This window comes from Dipodomys merriami, unplaced genomic scaffold, assembly GCF_024711535.1.
Source record: "Dipodomys merriami isolate MVZ:Mamm:240054 unplaced genomic scaffold, mDipMer1.0.p SCAF_25, whole genome shotgun sequence".
Lineage (NCBI taxonomy): Eukaryota > Metazoa > Chordata > Mammalia > Rodentia > Heteromyidae > Dipodomys > Dipodomys merriami.
In genome coordinates, this window is record NW_027203937.1 from 3,596,754 (window position 1) to 3,621,100 (window position 24,347).

General features: G+C 36.6%; 1 protein-coding gene across 3 annotated transcripts in view; it reads left to right on the top strand.

Annotated features, from left to right (window-relative positions):
• Grm5 (glutamate metabotropic receptor 5) overlaps nt 1–24,347 on the top strand; it is a 538,255-nt gene that overhangs the window by 423,492 nt on the left and 90,416 nt on the right. For all 3 annotated transcript variants that reach the window (XM_070034809.1, XM_070034811.1, XM_070034810.1), the window contains exons 6-7: nt 9,955–10,123; nt 15,534–15,660. In XM_070034809.1, the coding sequence (XP_069890910.1) occupies nt 9,955–10,123; nt 15,534–15,660 (296 nt within the window). The remainder of the gene's footprint in view (nt 1–9,954; nt 10,124–15,533; nt 15,661–24,347) is intronic.

A 24,347-nucleotide genomic window follows, 5' to 3' on the forward strand; every position in this document is an offset into this window, starting at 1 on the left:
AAAATTGTTGGTGCTGTCAGTGCTACAGAATCCAGAACTTTTTAATTTAGAAGCTTGTTAACTAGTAATATAATTCCACCAATGCAATAAAGTGGTAATCCTTAATCAATATATTAATATTTCTGCACCAAAACATATGAATATTCATAGTAGGTATTATAAATAGACTATAAATGCCCTAATAATAATTCAGATCAGGTGTTATCACTTGATCATTTTAGATAGGTCTGTCCTTTCCTGCAAAGTTATAAAAAACATGATATTCAGAGTTCTGAGGATTTCAGAATTACAAAAAAGAAATGAGAACTCCTACTATTTACTACAAATGACCTAGATCATGGAGCACAGTCATTAAGTTAGGTACCATGGATGCTTTTTCACTGTAGCAGTAGGACTGAGTTACTCAACACCATCTTACAGCTTAGAGTAGCTACCATCTTCCTTTAACTGGAAAAGTTTGCCAACTTCTGGCTTAGAGGCTCCTTTAAGAAAATAACTTTCAGAGCCAGGGGCCAGTGGCTCATGCCTGTAAGCCTAGCTACACAGGAGGCTGAGATCTGAGGATCGCAGTTCAAAGCCAGCCCGGGCAGGAAAGTCCATGAGACTCTTATTTCCAATAAACCACTAGAAAACCGGAAGTGGCGCTGTGGCTCAAGTGGTAGAGCACTTGCCTTGAGCTGAAGAGCACAGAGACAGTGCCCAAGCCCAGAGTTCAAGCCCCACAACCGACCAAAAAAAAAAAAAAAAACCAAAAAACTTTCAGAAGCCTTGCAATTGCTAAGGACTGAACATAATGACATGGAAGAAATGGGGAAGACAAATGTTATAATGAAGACAATCAACTAGCAAAGTAGAAGACATTTTTCCTCTAAGGACTACTTGGATATTCATGACATCATTTTCAGCATGCACCTAATTGTGGTGTAGAAGCCAGTCAAAAACATATGTGTCTGCCCTTGTCACATACAAATGATTTCAGGTCCTGGGGCTGGATGTTCTCTCTAACAACAAAGTCCTTATATTATAGCATATATAGTACATATTGTGCATGCACAGTATTTGAAAATGTGCTATAAAATATTTTATTATTAAAATTATTGTATTAAAATTATATAAGGGTAAGATTCTTATATTTTTTATTAAGTGAATCAACATTAAATAGAATAAGATGCATATTGAAATCCCTTGTGTCCATCAAAAGTTTATCACAAAAAGGAATAGTTCCAAAGCTGTCTTTAAAAAGGATTAGAAAGAGATTAAGCTGAAAGAAGAATGAAGGATTAGAAAAAGATTAAGCTGAAGAAGAATAGAGATGAGGAAAGAATGAGTAAATGTATGGAGCAAATAGACAATATGAAGCCAGAACAGTAGAAAGTGTAGGTATTACAGGAAGAAATAGGAGAAACTCTAGGGCTCCTAGGCACAGGCTAAAATTTTCTTAATAGAGACCCAGAAACACAATGAATCAAAGAAAGGTTGGACAAATGGGATTGCATGAAACTGCAGAGCTTCTGCAAGGCAAAGGACATAGCTAGCAAGATCAACAGAAAGCACACAGACTGGGAAAAGATCTTTAAAAGCCATACAATGGACAAGAGTCTCATATCTAAAATATACTTAGAACTCAAAAAACTAAATTCCTCAACAACAAATCCTCAAAAAAACAACTGCCTGATTAATAAATGGGCTAAAGACTTAAAGAGAGACTCCTCTGAAGAGGAAATAAGAATGGCCAATAGACACATGAAGAAATGCTCACTTTCTCTAGCTGTAAAAGAAATTCAATCAAAACAATAATGAGATTCCACCTCACCCCAGTTAAAATGGCTATAATCAAGAAATCTAGTAACAACAGATGCTGGAGGGGATGTGGCCAAAGGGAACCCTACTGCATTGTTGGTGGGAGTGTAAATTTGTTCAACCAACCACTCTGGAAAGCAGAATGGAGGTTCCGCAAAAGATTCCACATAGAGCTCCCTTATGGCACAGAATCCCACTTTTGGGCATTTACCCAAACGATCACAAACAAGGTCATACCAAAGCTACCAGCACAACCTTGTTTATCACAGAATTATTCACCATAGCTAAGATATGAAACCAATCCCGATGCCCCTCAGTAGATTCATGGATCAAGAAAATGTGACACACACACATACACACACACAAACAATGGAATCTATGCTTCCATCAGAAAAAATGACATTGCCTCATTTGTTAGGAAATGGAAAGACTTGGAAAAAATTATATTAAGTGAAGTAAGCCAGGCCCAAAGAAACATAGGTCCCATGGTTTCCCTTATTTGCAATAAGTAGTATATGTCTGAGTCAAGCAGAAAAGGTCAGATAAGTTGATGTTAGGGAAATTAACCCCAAGATAACTATTGAAATGTTTTTTTCTTTCATGTGATTGTTTCTAACATATTTATAAGATGATTTCTTTGTTGCTTTGTATGTCCCTCCTCCATGGTATAACTCCGGCTTTCACTGTATTTGATGTTGGTATAATTTGTGGAGGGGAAGGGAAAAAACAAATCGTTTAAATAGAGATACATTGCAACATGAGATGTACAAGTCGTTATATCGAAAAACGAACTTTACAACTTTGGTGGGGGGGGGATTGAATAAGAGGGATGGGGGGATGGGAAGGCATGGGAAGGAGAAACAAAGGAGGAGGCAACAATGCTTGATAAGAAATGTACTCATTATCTTGCCCATGTAATTGTCACCCCTCTGTACAGTATTCCCCCCCAAAAAAAATTTTTATTAAGTGAAGTAAGCCAAGTCCAAAGAAACATAGGCCCCATGGTTTCCCTTGTTTGCAATGACTAGTACATATCTAGGACAAGCAGAGAAGGTCAAAGACTATGTACATATGACCACATCAGATAATGTGAAGCAAAATGTACCCCAAGACAGGGACACAACGGTTTTTTTTCTTTCTTGCTAATACTTTTAATGTACTTAAGAATGAACTATGTGATTCTTTTGCTTCTTTTGTATGTTCTTCCCGCACAGTATAACCCCTGTTTTCACTGGATTTGATGCTAGTGTTCTACACCTTGTATATACATTTTTGTAATTTGGGGAAGGGAGGGGATATTGTGGAATGCTTAAATGGGGATACAGGCTGACCCATTGTGATGACAAGATGTACAGGACACTATGTTGAAAATGAACTTTACAATGTCAGTGGGGGAGGGGCAGGAGTAGCTAGGAAGTTGGGGAGGGAAGTGATGGTGGGGAGAAAACAAAGGAGGAGGTAACAATGCTCACTACAATTATTACTCTACTCATGGTACTCATGGAACTGTAACCCCTCTGTACAACATTTTTACTATGTGTGTGTGTGTGTGTGTGTGTGTGTGTGTGTGTGTGTGTGTGTGTGTGAAAGAAAGAACGTGTAGATATTGAGCTTGTTTCAGGTAATTCTTTTTTTTATTGTGAAAATACTGTACAGAGGAGTTACAATTACATGGGCAAGATAATGAGTACATTTCTTATCAAGCATTGTGGCCTCCTCCTTTGTTTCCCCTTCCTATCCCTTCCCATCTCCCCCCCCCCGCTCCCATCCCCCCTTCCCCCCCCCAGCCAATGTTGTAAAGTTTGTTTTTCAACATAACAACTTGTACATCTCATTGTTGCAATGGGTCCATCTGTATCCCTATTTAAACAATTTGTTTGCAGGTAATTCTTAATGCATGGTTCTCCTTATAGAAGGGACAAAGAGAAAATGATGATCTGTGTTGACATACTGATTTTCCAGGAGAGAAATCCTGAGTCTCAGAAAAGCAGAAAGACAGGTCCAAGGTTACCTGACAATTAGTAACCCTGAAAGAACATTATGCAACTTTCAAACAGCATCATCCAGTGCAAACTATCCTGGTTTGTTTTAACTCATTTTTTTCTTTTATTACATGTAAAATAGTTTAATCTATATAGTAGAAAAAAAGATTCCACTATCAGTAACTCTATGGTCTTTCTTTTGTTTTTTTGCTTTCCAATTACTTTCTTTTTTCTTTTCTTTGTTTTTTATTGTCAAGATGATGTACAGAGAGGTTTCAATTACATAAGTAAGGTAATGAATACATTTGTTGTCAAATTTGTTACCCCTTCCCCCAATTTTCTCCTACTTTCTCACCTTCCTACCCCCCCCAAGTTGTATAGATCATTTCCTACATATTGTCTTGTGTCTATCACTATTGCATTGGTTCCCTCCTTGTCCTTTGTCTCACCATTCTGTGGTTCCCCTTCCCTTCCCTAATTCCAATAAACATATATAAAATACCAGGACACTAAAATCAAATACAGTAACAACATAGAATATACCACAGAGGAAAGAACGTACAAAACAAAGCAAAAATCACATAGTACATTAAAAACAACAACAAGCCAATAGATACATGAAGAAATGTTCAACTTCTCTGAAGTCTGTTGATCAGAAATGAAAACACTTCTTAATGAGGCAGTGTTTCTCCAGGGGTTAAGGCAAAATGCTGTCAGGGGAATGGAATAATTATTGGTGGAGAGAGTTCTGGAGATTATTCTGTCAGGCAATAATTCTGATGCTTAAGAAATCTTCAAATTGTGAAATTCTTATAAATATGTAATAAACGTTGGGCAGGGCAATAGAAACTAGAAACTTCATTCCAATCCATATAACAAAGCAACTATAATAACAATTAACTTCCTCTGGGATTAGGTAAAAGATTCAAGGAAAACCACAGATGTACCTAGCTATTGAGCAACTCTGCTCATTGAGATTATCCTAGATGCATACTAATCACTGCAAATAAGGGAACCTATGCTTCTCTGGGTCTGGCTTACTTCATTTCGTATGATTTTTTCCAAGTCCTTCCATTTCCTAACAATTGAGATGGTGTCATTCTTTCTGATGGAAGCATAGAATTCATATATATACATATATATATATATCATATTTTCTTGATCATTCATCTAATATGGACACCTGGGTTGGTTCCATATCTTATCTATGGTAACTAATGCTGCAATAAACATAATTGTGCTGGTAGCTTTAATATGGCCTTGTTTGTGGTCACTTGGGTAAATACCCAAAAGTGGGATTGCTGCGTCTTTAGGGGAGCTCTATGTGGAGTCTTTTGAGGAACCTCCATACTGCTTTCCAGAGTGGTTGAACAAGTTTACATTCCCACCAACAGTGCAGTAGTGTTCCCTTTTGATCACATCCTCTCCATCATCTGTTTTATTAGATTGCTTGATTATAGCCATTCTAACTGGGTGAGGTGGAATCTCATTGTTGTTTTGATTTGCATTTTCTTTTAACAGAAGTTGTTCTTATTGGTATATTATTTGAGTTTTGTTCAATTTTGTTTTTGAAAATTTATATAAAATTTATTTTAAAACTTAGGATATTTCAGTTCTAAATTATAGCCACATAAGGAAGTGTCGGCATTCAATCACAGCAAATGGGAAGAGGGGAGATGTAAGAAAACAGGTCCTACACAGGGACCCAAAGTAAGGAGGAGGAAGTGTCAGAGGAAAGCAGCACAATAAGAGGAAAAAGCATTGAAGGGGAGAGAAGAAAGAGAAAGAACCTAGGTCGGAGATATATTCATTGTCCTGTAACTAGAATTCTAATTCTATTAGAGTCTGCTCTAATAGTTGCTTCTACCACTGATGTGTTATAACTGGGATCTCTACAAAATCCATCCCCCTCCTAAAAAAAAAGAATATACTCTTTTGTAAAAACTGCAGTTTTCCATATTTATGTGATGCATTAATGTGAAGTCAACAAATATATGTGTGTACATACACACACAAATATTAATTAATTAATTTATTTATTCATTGTCAGTCATGGGGATTGAATTTGGGGCCTGGACACTTTCTTTGATCTCTTTTGCTCAAGTCTCATACTCTACTACTTTGAGCCAGAGCACCTCAGTTTTCTGGTGGCTAATTGGAGATGTGTCTCATGGACTTCTGCCCAGTCTAACTTTGAAACACAATCCTCAGATCTCAGCTTCCTGAATAGTTAGAATTACAGGTATGAGTCACCAGTGCCTGGCTTCATTAAATATATTAATTCTTAACTGAAATAAGGCTAGTTTTGAAACATTTCAGTTTTGGGATTTTTTGATGTTAGTATTGGTTAGTGCCAATAATGAAGCTTGAACTCAGAGCCTTGATCTCTTGCTATTAATTCCACACAAAGCTAGCACTCATCATTTGTGCCACACCTCCACTTCTAGGTTTTTGGTAGTTAATTGGAGATAACAGTCTCTACTATATGAACTGTATTGCCTGGGCTATCTTTGGGTCTCAGCTGTAGAGAATCATTATGTCATCATTGTCCTCCTTGTACTCCTCCTTCTCCTCTTCTTCCTATTTCTTCTTCTTCTTTCTTCTTCCTCTTCTTCTTCTCTTCTTTGTCTTTCCTTATCTTCTTGTCTTCTTTACCTTATTCATCTTCGTCTTCCTACTACTGAAAGTTTTAACAAAATGGTACTTGTTCATAACCACAGATCTTACTGATAATATCTCTTTGGTTTGTTTTATAGATAATCAATAATTATGAGAAAATAAGTTCAATTCAGAAGTACAGATTCATTGTTTCTCTTATTACAACCTATGGGCAAATCCAAATTTAAGATGCAACTTTTCTTAAAATCATCTCTCTGTCAAACATGATACTTACCCTTCTACACAGTTTTCATGACTGTTTTCAAAAACTGAATTATTTCACTTTTGCCATTTCTTATGCATAAAACCAAGGGCCCAGGTTATGGAAATAAACAGCTCAAAATCTGGGGAGGATAAACAGCTTAAAATTTGGGAGGATCATGTAGCTGTTGCAAGGAGATCCGGGGTAACACCACAAAAAAAATGGTCTATTAGCTGTTTCAAGTGGAACTGTGGTAATCTAATGGAGAAGAGAGATCAAAAGACTTGAAATCCAAGTGGATTGTGGAAAGCTTGGTTTCTGCCACTTCAGTTCTCTGCAACATGATTGTAACAATCAGCCTCACTTAGCTTCAACTCCATTATCTATAAAAGAAACCGCTCCAACTAGACATTGTCAAGGTTAAACACTGGTAGAAATGGAGCTGAGAGCTCATTTTTGTGTGTGAGGAATGAAACCCTCTTATCTCTTCAAATTATCTGTTGCTAAAAAGAAGCTTTCTGACATTGAGATTTCTTGTCAGTGGCAAATCAACAAGCTCATCTTCTAAGGCTTACAGGCCTATATATTGGAAGTAGGCAGTGACATAATCCATAAGTTCTTCTTGCTTTAGTGCTCTGTGTTCTAATATTTCAGTCATGGCATGCTCACTCACCAGGGGATAACTGGGACAGTCTAGAAATTATGTCTCTTATAAATTTTGATTGAGAATTGGAATTGAGGCACTGACCCAAAATTGTCACCAACTGCAAACAAAACATTGCAGGATTATCCTTAGCTACAGAACAAGCAACAAAATTTTAAGATGAAGTAGCATTATAAGAAAGACATTGTCCTATAAAATGGAACTGGGAATAAAACACAATGACACCATTTTACAATGTGTTTTAATAGACTGGTGCCAACTCTGTTCTTTTGTCTTTCTGTTCCAAGCATGGGTTACAGTACTGCAATTAGATCACTGGAACCCAAATCCATTTTCAGAGAGCTCAACCTGTAGAACATGGATAGTCAGAGATGGTATTCCTTAACCTACATGCAGCTACTGAAAGCCCTGAGGTGCTGGTGGCCCATGACTGTAATCTTAGATGAGATCTGAAGATCACAGTTCAAAGCCAGCCTGGGCAAGAATGTCCACAACACTCTTATCTTCTATTAATTATCAAAAGCTAGAAGTGGAGCTGTGACTCAAGTGGTGGAGCACTAAGCTTTAACCAAAAAACGTAAGATAGTGCACAGGCCCTCAGCTCAAGCTTCAGTTCTTGTGCATACACACACACACACACACACACACACACACACACACACACACACACGACTGAAAGAAAGAGAAAAGAAAGCCCTGAGCCAAAAGCACAGAAAATTATGCAAGATATTTCATATCCGTGACAGCAGATTTGAAGCCAAACTCATGCATTTCCAAGGTTAGGTCCAGCTACTTACCTCAACATGCCAAATAAAGGGATGGGTTAGCAGCAGATGAAGAGAAAGCATTTCTAATCCTTTTTCACATGCAGACATTTTCTTTAGGTTTGAATAAAAAATGAGATAGTACACACAATTATTAAGCTGCCGCAGTCATAATAGGGATCTGTGATCATAGGTGGTCTGATAGCTGTGTCAAAACAGCTTGGCAGGCTGGGGCCTTATTACATTAAAAGTTATCAACCAGCTGGTGGCTCATGCTTGTAATTGTAGCTAATAAGAAGGCTGAGATCTTAGGATGGCAGTTCAAAGCCAGACAGAAAAGTCTGTGAGACTCATCTCCAATAAACTACCAAAAGCCAGAAGTGGAGCTGTGCCTCAAGTGGCAGGCACTAGCCTTAAGCATAAAAAAAGCTCAGGGACAGTGCCCAAGCCTTGAGTTCAAGCCTTAGGACCATCACAAATAAATTAATTAAATAAATAAAGATTTATCAACCATTGGTGCCTGATAGGTAGATGGTTGTTGTTCATGTCTGGTCTTTCTTGGATTGCAGGGTGGCTGCAAAGTGATATCTGAAGAGAATAGTTCAAAGCAAAGAACACAGATAAAAAATGGATATTAGAATGCTTAGCTTTTAGTCTGTCATCAGTTAACTCATAGGCCCAAGAATGGAGCCAGTGGTTTCTAGTAAGCACAGCTTTTTAAATACCCTATACCTACCCATTACATACCTGTAGTCACTGGTGCTGTTGTGATACTGCTTACTCAGTGTCCTCAGATTTCTGGAAATGTTCTCACATACAAGAAAAGGCTTGTAAATTAGCACATGGGTTCCCCCTTTATACTTTTGTCCCCAAATCAAAGTAAGAATAATAGCCTATAAAAGCTATAAACTATTTGTTTTTTTCCCTTCAATGAGACATACAAGTCATTATGTCGAAAACGAACTTTACAACTTTGGTAGGTGATGGGGGCGGGGAGGAGGGTTGGGTTGGGGGGATAGGGAGAGGATGGGATGAGAAGGGGAAACAAAGGAGGAGGCTACAATGCTTGATAAGAAATGTATTCATTGTCTTGCCCATGTAATAGTAACCCCTCTGTACAGTATTTTCACAATAAAAAGAAAAGCTATAAACTTCCCTTCCAGCATTTTTACACTGCATTAGGAGCTTTAAAGACTCCTCAGATTTATTTTTAACCTTCACTTCTAAATTTGTCTTTATACAGTGAATTTAGCCATTTATAAATAGTTAACTAAAAAGGTTAAATCAAATTTTATACAATTTCTCTCACATTCTTTAATGTTAATAATAAGATTAAAGATTTACCAATTATCTCAGTTAGTAAAGGAAATTTTTATCATGCTATTTAAGTGGAGATAAAAACCTTCTTATCTTCTTTCAGAAGCAGGACAGCAGTCCTTGTTTAAACTTCTTGAAGTTATTTCAAAAATGTCTTTCATCCTACAAAGGTCAAGGTATCTTCTCACATGGGATTACTTTATATTTCAAGTGTAAGCTTGAATATAAAATGAAAAAAAAAGGAAAGAAAGAGAGAGTGACATAAACAGCGAAAGAGAAAGAGAAGGCAAAGAAAGAAAGAGAAAGAAAGGAAAGAAAGAAAGGAAGGAAGAAAAGGAAAGGAAAGGAAAGGAAAAGAAAGGAAAGGAAAAGAATGAAGGTAATTAGGTCTTTGGAGAGACAATGAAACGGATAGTGTCTAAGTGCATATACTGTCACAGAAAATTCTAGTATTACTTAAATTACAGTAGACATATCTGACATATTTTAGGTAATTACAAGTGTTACCTTTTCATAGATCAGTATTAATATTTCTTGTTGAATAATTATTATATTCTTGTTTCTAAGGTATGAAATAATGAATTTCAAGGAAATGGGAAAAGATTATTTTGATTACATCAATGTTGGAAGTTGGGACAATGGAGAATTAAAAATGGATGACGATGAAGTATGGTCCAAAAAGAATCACATCATCAGATCTGTGTGCAGTGAACCATGTGAGAAAGGCCAGATAAAGGTAAAATGGAGGCCATAATTCCTTTAGTTTTGTGTGGTAGATTTAACAATGTTAACAGTGGTTGTTTTTAACTGTATTTTTTTTGTCTTTTCTTTTTTGGTACTGGGGATCGAACCCAGGACGTTGCACTTGCTAGGCAAGCGCTTTGCCACTGAGCTACATCCCAGCCCAACAGTGGTTGTTTTTAAATTTGATATCCAGTTTACTGTTTGTATTGCAAAGTTGTAATATCAGAAAATGTTTTTAACTCATCCTTACAAATTTCTTTAGAAAGTCCAGCACATAGTCCCCAGTAATCTTAGTATTTTACCTGAACTGATTGTGTCAGTTGAAGAATCCTGTTTGGGCCTACTCACCCTTTCTACTTCTGAGTGCCTTTAGAGACATTGCTTCCAGGGAATGAACAATTTAAAGGCAGAAAGCACATCAATTCTAATTAATTTCACAAATAACTATCAAACACATCATTCCAAGACATTTATTAGACATTGGCTTGGAGAAGCGAAAGACAACCAAGGCAATCTACTGCAATTTCCAATTTTAGTCTCTAAATGATCACCAAGAAAACATGAGGATCTTGCTTTTGCTTATAGTTCTTATTTACTTTTTATCATCTTTAGTACAAAAGGATATCAATACAGCATGCCAATTTATGATTACAGTGCATCTTGATCAGCTTCACCCAACTAAGAATGAATCACTTCAGAGAAAGGCTGATGAGTTAGTTTGTAACAGGTTGGTTCTGAGATAGTAAGCCAAGTAATGACTGATCTACAAGATGAACAAATACATATAGACATATATATACACACAAATTATGTATATTATTTATATTATACATATATATGTATATATTTATATCTACATATATGGAACAGAATACATAATACCGATCAATCAAGAAGTATATAATGACATAACTTCAGGACTTGAGTAGAGTTGGGAAAGATCAGGGATACTGATAAAAGAGGTGACATTAATCAAGATTTGTACTTAACAGGGTACTTTTGGCTTATAATTCTAATCCCAGTTACTCAGGAGGCAGATGTGAGGATCAAGGTTTGAAACTAGCTTGAGAAAAAGAGTCGATAAAGATTCTTATCTCTAATGACCAAAAAAATAGAAATGGATTTTTAGTCAAGAGGAGGAGTACTAGCTTTGAGCAAAAAAAAACACAGTTCAAGCCCCAGTACCAGCACACACACACACACACACACACACACACACACACACACACACACACACACACACTGTAAGTACTGTACTTATAAACTACTAATTTGTTCAACTGAAACTGAAACCATTTGTATGACTACTTAAAATAATAAAGTAAAATGTAAATAAATTTTAAAAATAAATAATGAGCCATTAGTGAGCAGTCATGGAGAAATCTTAAACATGAATTATTAACCAAAAGAAGCCAGTCTGGAAAGGCTATAGAACTTATGATTCCAACTATAGAACATTCTGTAAGAATAGTGGTTATAGTAAAACATTAAGGCTAGAAAGAAGGAAGAATAAACAGGAGGAATAGAGGTTTTTTTAGGTCAGTGAAGCTCTGCTACTATAATGGTGGATATTTGTTATTCAATATTTTCCAAAACCCAGACAATGTATTTGAATAAGCTCAAATGTAGACTGTATATTTTGGGTCAGTGTAAAGAAAAAAAAAAAAGAATTGTGAAGTGAAAAGCAAGTAAGTGATAGTAATTTGAGGACACAGAAAATCTAGTTTTAGACCAATTCTAGTTTATTCATGCTTCCATAAAATTTTTAAAAAAGAAGAAAAGGATGAAAATAGTGTTGTTTTAATTATTTATTTTTTTGCCAGTCCTGGGAGCTTGAACTCTGGACCTAGATGCAGTCACTGAGCTTCTTTTGCTTAAGGCTAGCACTCCAGCACCAATTCCAGTTTTTTTCTGAGCAGTTTATTGGAGATAAGAATCCCGTAGACTTTTTTGGTCAGGCTGTCTTCAAAACTGGATCCTCAAATCTCAGCCTCCTGAGTAGCTAGGATTACAGGTATGAGACACTAGTGCCTGGCTGAAATTATTATTTTAAAGGAGGAAGACGTTAGTTATTGTGTTACAATTTCAAGCAATAGTTACACTTTCAAGCAATAGATTTACCTGGAGCCTTGATTTCAATCAGAATCATCTTTAGTCATTCTAGAACATATATGAGATGCTAGAAAGAAGTTGACTTATTTTAGTATTGGTAGTAAAGTCCTCAGAGGGTTGTTCTGAAGATCTGGAAAGCATAAGAGTAGGGGAAAGAAAAACAAGGCCAAGGAATATAAAAATAAGTTTGTTCATACTTCCTAAAAGGATCAAAGATTATGAAATAGTTGAAAATCTCTGTATGTCTCATTTCATGATGCAACAAGAGTTAAAACTATGACTCACAATCTAAATCTGACCCACTGCCTGTTTTCGCAAAATAGCTCGGTTGAAAACCACATTATCTGGGTCTACTTTTTATGCTATATACTAGCAATTTAATAGATGATTGTAGTTGTATAACCCAAATCCTAAATGTATACTATTTGGACCTTTTCAGGAAAAGTTTCCCAATTCTTGCTAGATGATGACCTGAGAATTTTATACCTGTTAAATGCTTGTTAAATGTTTCAGATTATGCAATGTAAAACACATGGGTGTTCCTTGTTTTTAATTTTTTACATCAATAGAATTGATCCAATAGCTTAAAAATACTGGATTTTTTTTGTTTTGGACAATTTATTTTCTACCCCCATTCTACTAATAATAGCTTAACTAATGGAGAAAATGATTGCCTATTCTCACAGTATTAATACTAGTTATTTAGCAATAACACATTCAGACATTTTTAATTCCAAAATTCTATTTTCTTAAGATCTAATTTTCACTCTAATAAGTGTACATTTAACAACATTTTCTTCAATATGATTTAAAACTGTAACTTTCAGTAATGAAGCATCACATGGTATCATTCAGAGAGTCAAGAAAGTATTTTGACCAAAAGAAAATGCAAGCAGTGCCAATTACAATTATATCTGGTCATAGACCATGTGCTTTATCAAAGTTCATTAGTGAAGACAGTATGTAAGATGAGGAATATGAGAGCATCATAATGTTTATTTATAAGATTGTTGAATGAATTCTGTTTTCACTTCATGGAGGGGAAAAGTATACATTCATTTCTAGAAAGTAACATCTAGAACTCTTCCAAATGATGCGTTTGTTTGGTAATTTTCTACTGCCTAAAAAAAAAATAAGAAGATGAAGCCATGTGCAGTCATCTCAAGCACCTTGGCCTCTCTTCTTTTCAAGCAAAGCAAAGCTATTGGAGAGAAAAAAAATGGGCTGAATTATTGAAGCAGTAAAGACATTATCCCCACACACCCTTTTTCCTTTGGCTCTGTTTTTCAAATACAAAATTCTTATCATTTTTATCAATAGGTATAGACTTTTTTAAACATAAAGAGATAAAATTATTCACTAGTGGAAAGAAACCAAGGTAAATCTAGAGCGCAAAAGTGTCTAATTTGGGGAAAGAAAAGACATATTATATTATATATAAAATATGTAAATATACATGTGAGGAAAAAAACAGGTACTTACTAAAATACAGACATCCATAACTAATTATCCATAAAGTTTCACATGATTTAGATCTGTGTGTGTGTGTGTACGAACCAACACACACACACACACACACACACACACACACACACACACACAGAGCTTCGGCACTGTTCCTGAGCTTTTTCATCTAAGGCAAACACTCTGACACTTGAGCTACAGATGTCTTTGACATGTTCCTGGTTAATTCAAGCTAAGAGTTTCATGAACTTTTCTGCCTGGGCTGGCTTCGAATATTGATCCTCAGATCTCAGCCTCCAGAGTAGCTAGGATTATAGGCATGAGCCATCAGCTCTCAGTTCAATTTAGTTCTTGATCTTGCCACCCACCAACTTTATCATTTTGGACTTATCACGACTTATGTTTACATTCATCTTCGGTGTCTTTAATTATAAATTAAGGATATTGGTATTTATTTTGCCTAATAGCATTTGAAATTTGAATTAAACTAGCCATAAAATGGACAAGGGTCTCATATCTAAAATATACCTGGAACTCAAAAAATTAAATCCCCCAACAACAAATCTTCAAAGAAACAACTGCCCAATAAATAAGTGGGCTAAAGACTTAGAAACTTCTCTGAAGAGGAAAGAAGGATGGCCGATAGACACATGAAGAAATGCTCAAACTCCCTAGACATAAAAGAAATGCAAATCAAAACAACATTGAGATACCACCTCACTCCAGTTAGAATGGCTAAAATCAAGAACTCCAATAACAACAGATGCTGGAGGGGATGTGGACAGAAGGGAACCCTACTGTATTGTTGGTGCGAGTGTAAACTTGGTCAACCACTTTGGAAAGCAGTATGGAGGTTCCTCAAAAGACTCCACATAGAGCTCCCCTATGACCCAGCAATCGCACTTTTGGGCATTTACCCAAATGTTCACAAACAAGACCACACTAAAGCTACCAGCATGACTATGTTTATTGCAGCATTATTTACTATAGCTAAGATATGGAACCAACCCAGATGCCCCTCAGTAGATGAACGGATCAAGAAAATGTGGTATATATACACAATGGAATTCTATGCCTCATCAGAAAGAATGACATTGCCCCATTTGTTAGGAAATGGAAAGGCTTGGAAAAAATTATATTAAGTGAAGTAAGCCAGGCCCAAAGAAACATAGGTCCCATGGTTTCCCTTATTTGCAATATATGCAGTATATGTCTGAGTCAAGCAGAAAAGGTCAGATAAGTTGATGTTAGGGAAATGAACCCTAAAATATGTGTTCAAATGTTTTTTTTTTCTTTCATGCGATTGTTTCTAACATATTTATAAGATTATTTCTTTGTTGCTTTGTATGTCCCTCCCCCACAGTATAACCCCGCTTTCACTGTTTGATGTTGGTATAATTTGTGGAGGGGAAGGGGAAAAACAAATCGTTTAAATAGGGATACAGGTGGACCCATTGCAACAATGAGATGTACAGGTCGTTATGTCGAAAACGAACTTTACAACTTTGGTGCGGGAGGTGGGGGGTGGGGAGGGTGGAGAGGATTGGGTGGGGGGGTGGGAGGAGGATGGGAAGGGTTGGAAAGGGGCAACAAAGAGGAGCTACAATGCTTGATAAGAAATGAACTCATTATCTTGCCCATGTAATTGTAATCCCTCTGTACAGTATTTTCACAATTAAAAAAAAAAAAAGAAATTTGAGTGAAAAGCCCTTTCTGCTTTACAAAGCAGCACACAAAATTTGGATAAGTGATTTGGTGTCTTTGTCTAAAAATAATTAATCAAAAAATATGCAAAAGTTGATTAACCTCCTTAATATTTGCGTTAGGTGATCCGGAAGGGAGAAGTCAGCTGTTGTTGGACGTGCACTCCTTGTAAGGAGAATGAGTACGTCTTTGATGAGTACACCTGCAAAGCTTGCCAGCTGGGGTCCTGGCCCACGGATGATCTGACAGGTACAAGTGTCATGTGATTAGCACACTCCTCCAAAGTGAACTGGAAAGAACAGATATTAGATATTGGCATATCCAAGTATTTCTCATCTTGGTTTATCCTCACTATGGGACAAACACTTTCAGTGGGCACCCAAGTCTTTTGAAAGACTGAGCTCATTTTCAGGTCTTAGGGGAAGATCTCCCTATACTCCCATCCTAATTATATTAGAACTTCTAGGTTGTCTACTTGCCATTCTCAGCCTAGAATGAACTGCCCAGAAGTTCCTAAATAGGACTTTAGTGGAGTATGTTATCAGAAGTGTAGAGGGGAAAGTGCCAGCTAGGGAAAGGTGAAAATATACACTTTGCCCACTATGTACACATATCCACACACATCCCAGAGCAGCAAGGCAGCAGAAACTAAAACTCTTTCCTTTTCTTAATGATCTTCCATAAGTGAAACAAAATCTCCAACTAATAAATGTGTGTGTGTGTGTGTGTGTGTGTGTGTGTGTGTGTGTGTGTGTGTGTGTGTGTGTATCTTTTCTGGGGCTTGAACTCAAGGCCTGGGTGTTATCTCTGAGCTTTTATCCTCAAAGCTATTGCTCTACCACTTGATCCATAGCTCCACTTCCAGCTCTTTTGGTGGGCAATTAGAGATAAAAGTCCCATAGAGGGACTAGGAAGGTGGCTCAGTGGTAGAATACTTGCCTTGCATGCATGAGGCCCTGGGTTCAATTCCTCAGCACCACATAAGCAGAAAAAGCTGGAAGTGGCGCTGTGGCTCAAGTGATAGAGCACTAGCCTTGAGCTGAAGAGCTGAGGGACAGCGCCCAGGCCCAGAGTTCAGGCCCCATGACCAAAAAAATGTCCCATAGACTTCCTGCCCAAGCTGGCTTCAGATGACAATCTCACATTTCAGCCTCCTGAGTAGCTAGAATTACAGGCATGAGCCGTGGTGGCAACTAATAAATTTTTAAGTAATATTGGATACATGGCACACTTGTCTTTTTTTTGTGTGTGTGGGTCATGAGGCCTGAACTCTGGGCCTGGACGCTCACTATCCCTCAGCTCTTCAGCTCAAGGCTAGTGCTCTACCATTTGAGCTACAGCATCACTCCTGGCTTTTTCTGTTATGTGCTGCTGAGGAATCCAACACAAGGTCTCATGCATGCAAGGCAAGCACTCTACTACTGAGCTACCTTTCCAGCCCACACTCATCTTTTTCCATTGTGTTGTGGGCTCTATACTACATAGCCGGTTCTAACTTTTTACAATACAAAAGCAAAATATGACTTCTCTTAACCTTCATTCCAACTTGCCTGCAGTGCAATCACAACATACTCCTCATTTGCCTACTAATGAAATAAACATACATAAATTAAGATACCGTATTCATCTTAAAACAGCTTACAGCTTACTTGAGAATACAAAAAGTAAAAACATTGCAATATGGTAAGAGAACATGTATTTATGGATAGAAGAGAATGACGGGGAATAGGTGAGGCTAGAAGGAATTCTCTGGGCAGAGGGCTGATCCCGTGATATGTCAGCCCAGCTAGCAATTCCAGAATGAAGATGAATATTAGCACAGAATTCTTAGAGGGTAGATGACTGTCAGGTCATCAGTGAGATGCCACCTTCAGAAGATGAGAGATTATCTGTGGTGGCTGTCTTATCTTACTTCAAAAGCCTTGTTCAAAGAAAAGAAAAGAGCTGTGACTTGCTTGCATTAAGAATTTTTTTAGGAATTGGTACTTATACAGGAGACTTTTTTTTTTTTTGGTCCGGTTGTGGGGCCTGAACTCTGGGCCTGGGCACTGTCCCTCAGCTCTTCAGCTCAAGGCTAGAGCTCTACCACTTGAGCCATAGCGCCACTTTTCCGGCTTTTTTCATTTTGCTTATGTGGTGCTGAGGAATCAAACCCAGGGCCTCAGGTATACAAGGCAAGTGATCTACCACTGAGCCATCTTCCCAGCCCCAGGAGACTTTTTTTTACTTAAGAAATTCTCATTAAGTACAGCATCAAAATACCTTGTGATAGAATTTGAGGCCTATTTTTATGATTAATCAACAAGCTTTTTGATGGTCTTATTCATCCTATTATCTTCACAGTTTGACTCAGTGCTAAACACAAGGGCATCAAATTTTTTTATGAAATGAATAGGTGAGCTAAAATGTGTAAATATATACGCATACACAACATTAAAATGCCAGCAAGAAAAAATAATGATGATTAATTTGGGGAGAGGTGAGTAGTAAATACTGCTGATAACATTTTCTTTATGTTTTGTTTTTCTATTTCAACCTGGATTACTGCTGAATTTTAAATATTACATGTTCTTGACCTTGTGTAGCTAAACACCTTATAAATAAATACATTCATCTTTTGGTATCTGAGGGGAGGATGTTGATTTCCCATAGATAACAAAATTTGTAGATGTACAAGTTCCACATATAAAATTATACATACATAAATCTATACATCTATAAACATATATAGAGATAAAGCTATAGATATGTATTGTAAACATATATCTGTATATTCTATATTTTACATAAGATGCATACATAAGACATATACATTACTAAATATTATGTATACTTATATGTATATATACATATATGTTCAATGTGTGTATACAGCCAGACATGCTGTTAGTGAAAACAGAAGTGAAAAGTTAGCTCAAATATAATAAATAGACACAGCTAGCAAACGATAGGGAGAATGGACTTGTTGGCCCTGACAGTTCATGTGTAGGTGTGCATGTGGAAAAGCAGATGGGAGAGTAGTGTCAAAAGAAATCAGAAGGCTAACAGGGGCTAAATCATCCACAAGCTGCAACATGTTCATGATTTGTGTTTCATTGCTGAGTACAATAAGGAATAATTGCATGGATTTTGGCAGTCATGAGAAATACAATTAAAAGTATATTTTTAATTGGGTTCTTATTGGTGTAAGAAAAATTTGGGGACAGGTGGAAGGCAGAAGCAGAGAGTTATGCTGGACAATTGTCATTACAACAGACAAGAGTTCTTGCTGTCTCTGCACAGTGCTTTAGATCTAAGGTCTTGCTTTAGTGTAGAATGAATGAGACATAGAGATAAAGTGGATGCAGAAGATATGGAAGGCTGTCATATTTACAACTTGAAGAGAGAAGACATACATTGACTCACAATGTCTAAGAGTTTTGTTTTAGACCAGATAAGTTTAAGATGACTTTGAGATGATCAAGTGTGAATTCATCAATTTAGTAAATTACAGCCATAGTTTGTACCTGAAATGTAAATGAGAATAGAAATCCTGCTGTACATTTCCAAGAGCCTGTATTCTTGTAGGAAAGAAGAACTAATATTATATGTGTAGAATATACCCAAGAGAGCATAACTATTCTTGGAGAATTTTGGAAGTTTCCATGTTGAAGTACATGTTGGAGCTTAGTTTTGAAAAAAGTAAGAAGGTAAATTTTTTTATTATTCTAAAAGTAATAGGCAAGGAAAGGTTATGACTCTGCCCACATGTGATCACTGTTATATACTGTTTGTTTTTTCATCTCAAAGATGTCCTTTCTGTACAGAGAAGAAAAATCCTCCCCACTGTTAATTCCATTTTAATCCTCTTTCTAGTCAACTTCTTGAGTACAAAATAAATATTCTCTTTATGAAATTTTCTTATATTTGATTTATCAAAGCAATTTGTCCCTGTGCTTATTAAAAATACTCTTGGAGGAGATACTAGGGCCCACGACATTGTTAAACCTGATGATTGCTTGTCTGTCCTTACCTTACAATTATTTCTCTTCCATTTAATGGCCTTGAGGCTGACATTCTTATGAAGTCCCCTTCTCTGTCAGCCATGTCACAACACAGGGCTCTCTGACTCACATAAACACAACTTCTGGTGGGTTTTTATTGTTCCCTGGTCCACATTCTCTATAATAGATAATGCTAGATAGGCTCACTGCTTCTCCTACACTATCTCCAAGGGACAATACCTACTCCGATAATTTAGATATTGTTGACTCACAGAAGTCTAACAGAACACATTTTTTTTTCCTGAGGTTCAGACTCATGAATCTACTTTCTGAACATCTCCACCTGTTTAATTCACAGTATATCCAAGGCTCATCATTTCAGTGTCATGCCCCTTTATTAACAGCATGTTTCTTTTTCCCATTGTGGCACTATCATTCTTTTAGTTGCTACAACAGAATGAAACGAACCATCTTGGACTCCTGTTGTCTGCCATACATGTCCAGTTTGACCATGCATAATGATTAAAACTGCTTAAGTATTTATATTATTATTATTAAAATTTTATTACCCTTAAGTAGTTGTACAAAGGGGTTTCAATTCAACATATGAGTTTGTAAGTACAATGCATCTTGATGAAATTGCCCCTTCTGTATTCTTAACTTCTTCACCTTCCTCTGCATTTGTACAACTCTTGACATTTGATTAGTACAATAATTTATTTTCCACTACCCACTCAGGTTTCTGCTACATGTCTCTACATTCATTTTTCACTTTGCTATATAGAACTGTCCCCTTTATTTCATTGTTCATGTACGGGAAAATATATCTTCTTTCCTTTCTATGATTCCTGCCTTAGTCTCTCATAACAAAAGACAATTTAAGAAAAGGCACATACAAGCCAGGCGCTGGTGGCTCATGCCTGTAATCCTAGCTACTCAGGAGGCTGAGATCTGAGGATCGTGGTTCAAAGCCAGCCCGGGCAAGAGAGACCGTGAGACTCCTATCTCCAATAAACCACCAGAAAACCAGAAGTGGCGCTGTAGCTCAAGTGGTAGAGTGCTCGCCTTGAGCTGAAGAGCTGAGGGACAGCGCCCAGGCCCAGAGTTCAAGCCCCACGACTGACCAAAAAAAAAAAGAAAAGAAAAGAAAAGGCACATACAAGTCCATTTAATATCAGTTTAATACAGCATGGAGCTATTGTAAGGAAAAGTAGCCCAGCAAGTCTGGTTAAAAGTAGTTTCTGTGCCAGATGGATAAGGGTATAATCATAGAAAAGCATAGTTAGGGAAAATCCATCATCTCGATAATGGCAATAAACTAGGGTAGAAGGAACAAGTCCTCTTTTTGTTCTGCAGTGATGTATCTTTAGAGATAAGAATTTTTTTTAATTATTCAAGATGGTACCTGTCAAATGAGAGTTTAATGACTTTTTTATGGGAGAAGAGCATGAGGAAGCTCACAGTGATCTTTCTGCTTCTGCTGTTTCCTCAAAATGCCCAGGTGCTGCGTTTTAGAGTAGTATGTCCTAAACCAACGACTCAACACTTAACCAATGATTTTACATCTCTGTAGGATGTGTTCCAAGCTCTTCAACATGATGCACAAACTCCCCTCTCTCTCCTACTATAATCTTTCTAATTTTGATTCCCATCACTTTCTACCTCTCACTTTACAGTCTAGTATCAAAGATTGCATATGTAATTTTAGTCCTCTATATCTGTGCATTCACTCACACCTCTTGCTTTCTTCAAATACCAAGTAACTCCCCCTCATCCCTCTCTATTTTATCTGTGCCACCATCTTCATGAAAGCTCCTTTAATGTACTACTACTACTGTCTCTTTCCTATGGAAAAACACCTACTGCTAACTGTGCCTCCCAGTTTAAGTCACCTTTTTAAACTAGATCTTAGTGATTGACATATATATATATATATATATATATACATATATATATATATACTTATTTCTCTACAACCAAAATGTAAGTTTCTCAAGATCCTCCTTGTCTCCTTACCGTATTTGGAATTCCAGCATCAACACAGGGCTTGACAAAAAGGAACTCAGCAAGCACATGGCAATGCACAGTAAACTGATGAGGAATATTATAAATGAGCAGTTAAGTAGGCATGAGGTCCAGTTTATAAAAATAGCCTTTGAGGAAGAAGTTTGAATTTTATCCTATAGACAGTGTAGAAACAGTGGATTTTTCCAATTTGAAGGAGGAAATGATTGTCTTTGGCTACTCCCACAGATGTGAGTGAGTGTATGGGAAAAGTTGATAAATGTCAGGGCTGGAAAGGTCACCACATTGATATGTGAAGTTTAACCTTTCACTAGTATCTGTAGCACCTTTCTAAAGAGCCTACAGCTATTTGCAAGCCTAGATCCTTGACTCTAATTCAAAGTAACAGATCACTAGGAAATGCTAGCTGAGAGATTATTCTGATGGCTTCAGCTATCCTAAAGTCTACCAAGAAGATACCTGGAACTAGCTTTGGGAAATATGGTCACCTTTCTTCTGTACATTTGGCTTTATGTACCTCACTTCTGCCTGTAACATGACAGCTCAGGTCACCTGAAGGCTCAGTGCTCTCTCAATGGTTTCTATGAGCTGGGAAATGATTGAAACATCTTACTGTAAGATTATTGACATGACTAAGAGATAGGAACACACCAGAAATTAAATAGTTGTCCAGAAAAACCTTAGAGTTGCAATCATTGGACATTAATGTTTGTCTATGTAGCAATAATTTTTGTGACTATGTACGTCATAGACCAAGGTGCCATATCTGGAGGAGTATATGGTTGAGCCTCACTGCAGGCAATATTTTATATGTTTATTTTCACTGCAGGCAATATTTTATATGTTTATTTTTAATTTTCATAAGATTTTTAATGAAATCATTTATCTTGGCAGAGGAGAAAGACAATATTTATTTCAAGTTATTTTTTTTCTAAGTAGTTGTACAAAGGCATTTTAATTCAAAATGTCAGTTTATGAGTACAATGTATCTTAATGAGTGCCACCCATCCATTGTTCTCCCCCATCCCTCTCAATACCATCCATCCTTCCAGTTACCTGGTTCCATTTTCACACATACACACAAACATAGACACACACACACACACACACACACACACACACACATACACATACAATATCATGACTATATTTTCCCACCCTTCCTCTCTCCATTCATTTGCCCCCCCCCGCTCCCCTCGATACCCACCCCTTTGGCAAAACTTCCAGCTTTCTAGTATTTATTTTTACTAAATTGTGAGTTAGTTGTTTACAGAAGTTATACCACTGGAATCTTTCACTCAACTTGCTTATGTATATATGCATAAGAGCCTATATATGTCTTCATACATGTTTATAATTTAGCTTTAACTTCCATATATGAGTGAAAACATGTGTCCTTTGTCTTTCTTAGCCTGACTTGTGTCACTTAACATAATAACATGTTAAATGCAGAAAATTTTCTGTGAACAATACAGTTAAAAATTCTGTCATCACAGTGTTTATTACACTGTTGCAGAAAGATAGTTTTCAACAAGGCAATTATCTCTAGAAATAACCAAAAATTGAATAAGAAAGAAAGGCAATAAATGTGGATCACTTTATAAATTTTGTTTATATAGTCACATTTCAGAGTGAAGATTATTTTTAAAATGAGATACTGATTTCAGAAGAGCAATGTCATCTGAAGAGAGAGGAGTCAGATGGGAATTACAGAAGTGATTTCAGCAGTGTGTATTATGTTTCTGTGGGTGTCTGTGTCAAATTTGAAACAATATGATGACAAAATTTCAACATTTATTAAATTTAGCTATATTTATATTTATACTGTACTTCTCTACAGATTTTAATTTTTGTCATTTCAAGTAGTTCACACTAATGGAGCTACTCAAATTATCCAAAAGTTATGATTTACACTCTCCCTATAAACACAGAGACATGTGTTTATACACAAGATTTAGTTGACTGAATACAGTGTATACAGGAATGAATTTCCTTTGAGTGAACCTTTCAAACAAGAGTTTAACAAATATGGGATAAGGCTAATGGGAAGGAATGGATGAATGCAAAAGAGAACAAAGGACAAATACAGCCAGAACACTCATAGTACAAATATGATAAAAAAAAAAAAAAGAAGGAAATGTAAAATGACTGTGGAGGGAAAAGAACAAATGGGATGAGGGAGAATGGTGAAAGGGTTGACTCTGACCAGGAAACACTAGACATTTAGGTGGGTACCTTAAATTGCAACCCTCTTGTAGACCTGAAGAACTTTAGAAAAACATAAAAATAAGTTTAAAAATAAAAATAAGAGAATAAATTGGAGATTGGAAGAGGATAAGAGAAAACCACAGTAAAAGATTTTTTTTTAAATCAACATGAATCTATTGGTTGTTTGGACTACAATAATATAGAAGGAATAGGGGAAAAAAGCAATGAAGAGATTTGGTTATGAATTAGCAGCAGAACTATTTGATTCTCCAAAAAAAGGTGGTAGCTACAATAATAGTGTGGTTTGAGGGAGAAAGAACAAATGTGGTGAAAGGTTATAATCTCAAAAAAGCACTCAGAATTCTCTAAAAGCTTCTGTCAGACACTTTTTCATAGTTCACCAAGCCCGCGGCATAGCTGCAAAAATTGTCCTAGAAAAACATCTTTCATTTGTTTTCTGTTGAAGAATTTAAGATGGGAGGCAAGTAGCAAGAACCCTCAGATCTTTTAGCTCTTCAGGCCAAATCTGCCAGAACATTTCCAGGTGGGTTTGCCAGGCTCCGGCCACCTTCCAAAAAGCCCAAATGAAAGGGAAAAGCAAAAACAATGTGGCTTTTAAGAAGTAACTCAGTGGGAAGCTTTATGACAGGAAGTTAGAATGATTTCGTGCTTCCATTCATAAAGAAATGTATCTTATTTAAGTGCAGAGCTGTAAAATTG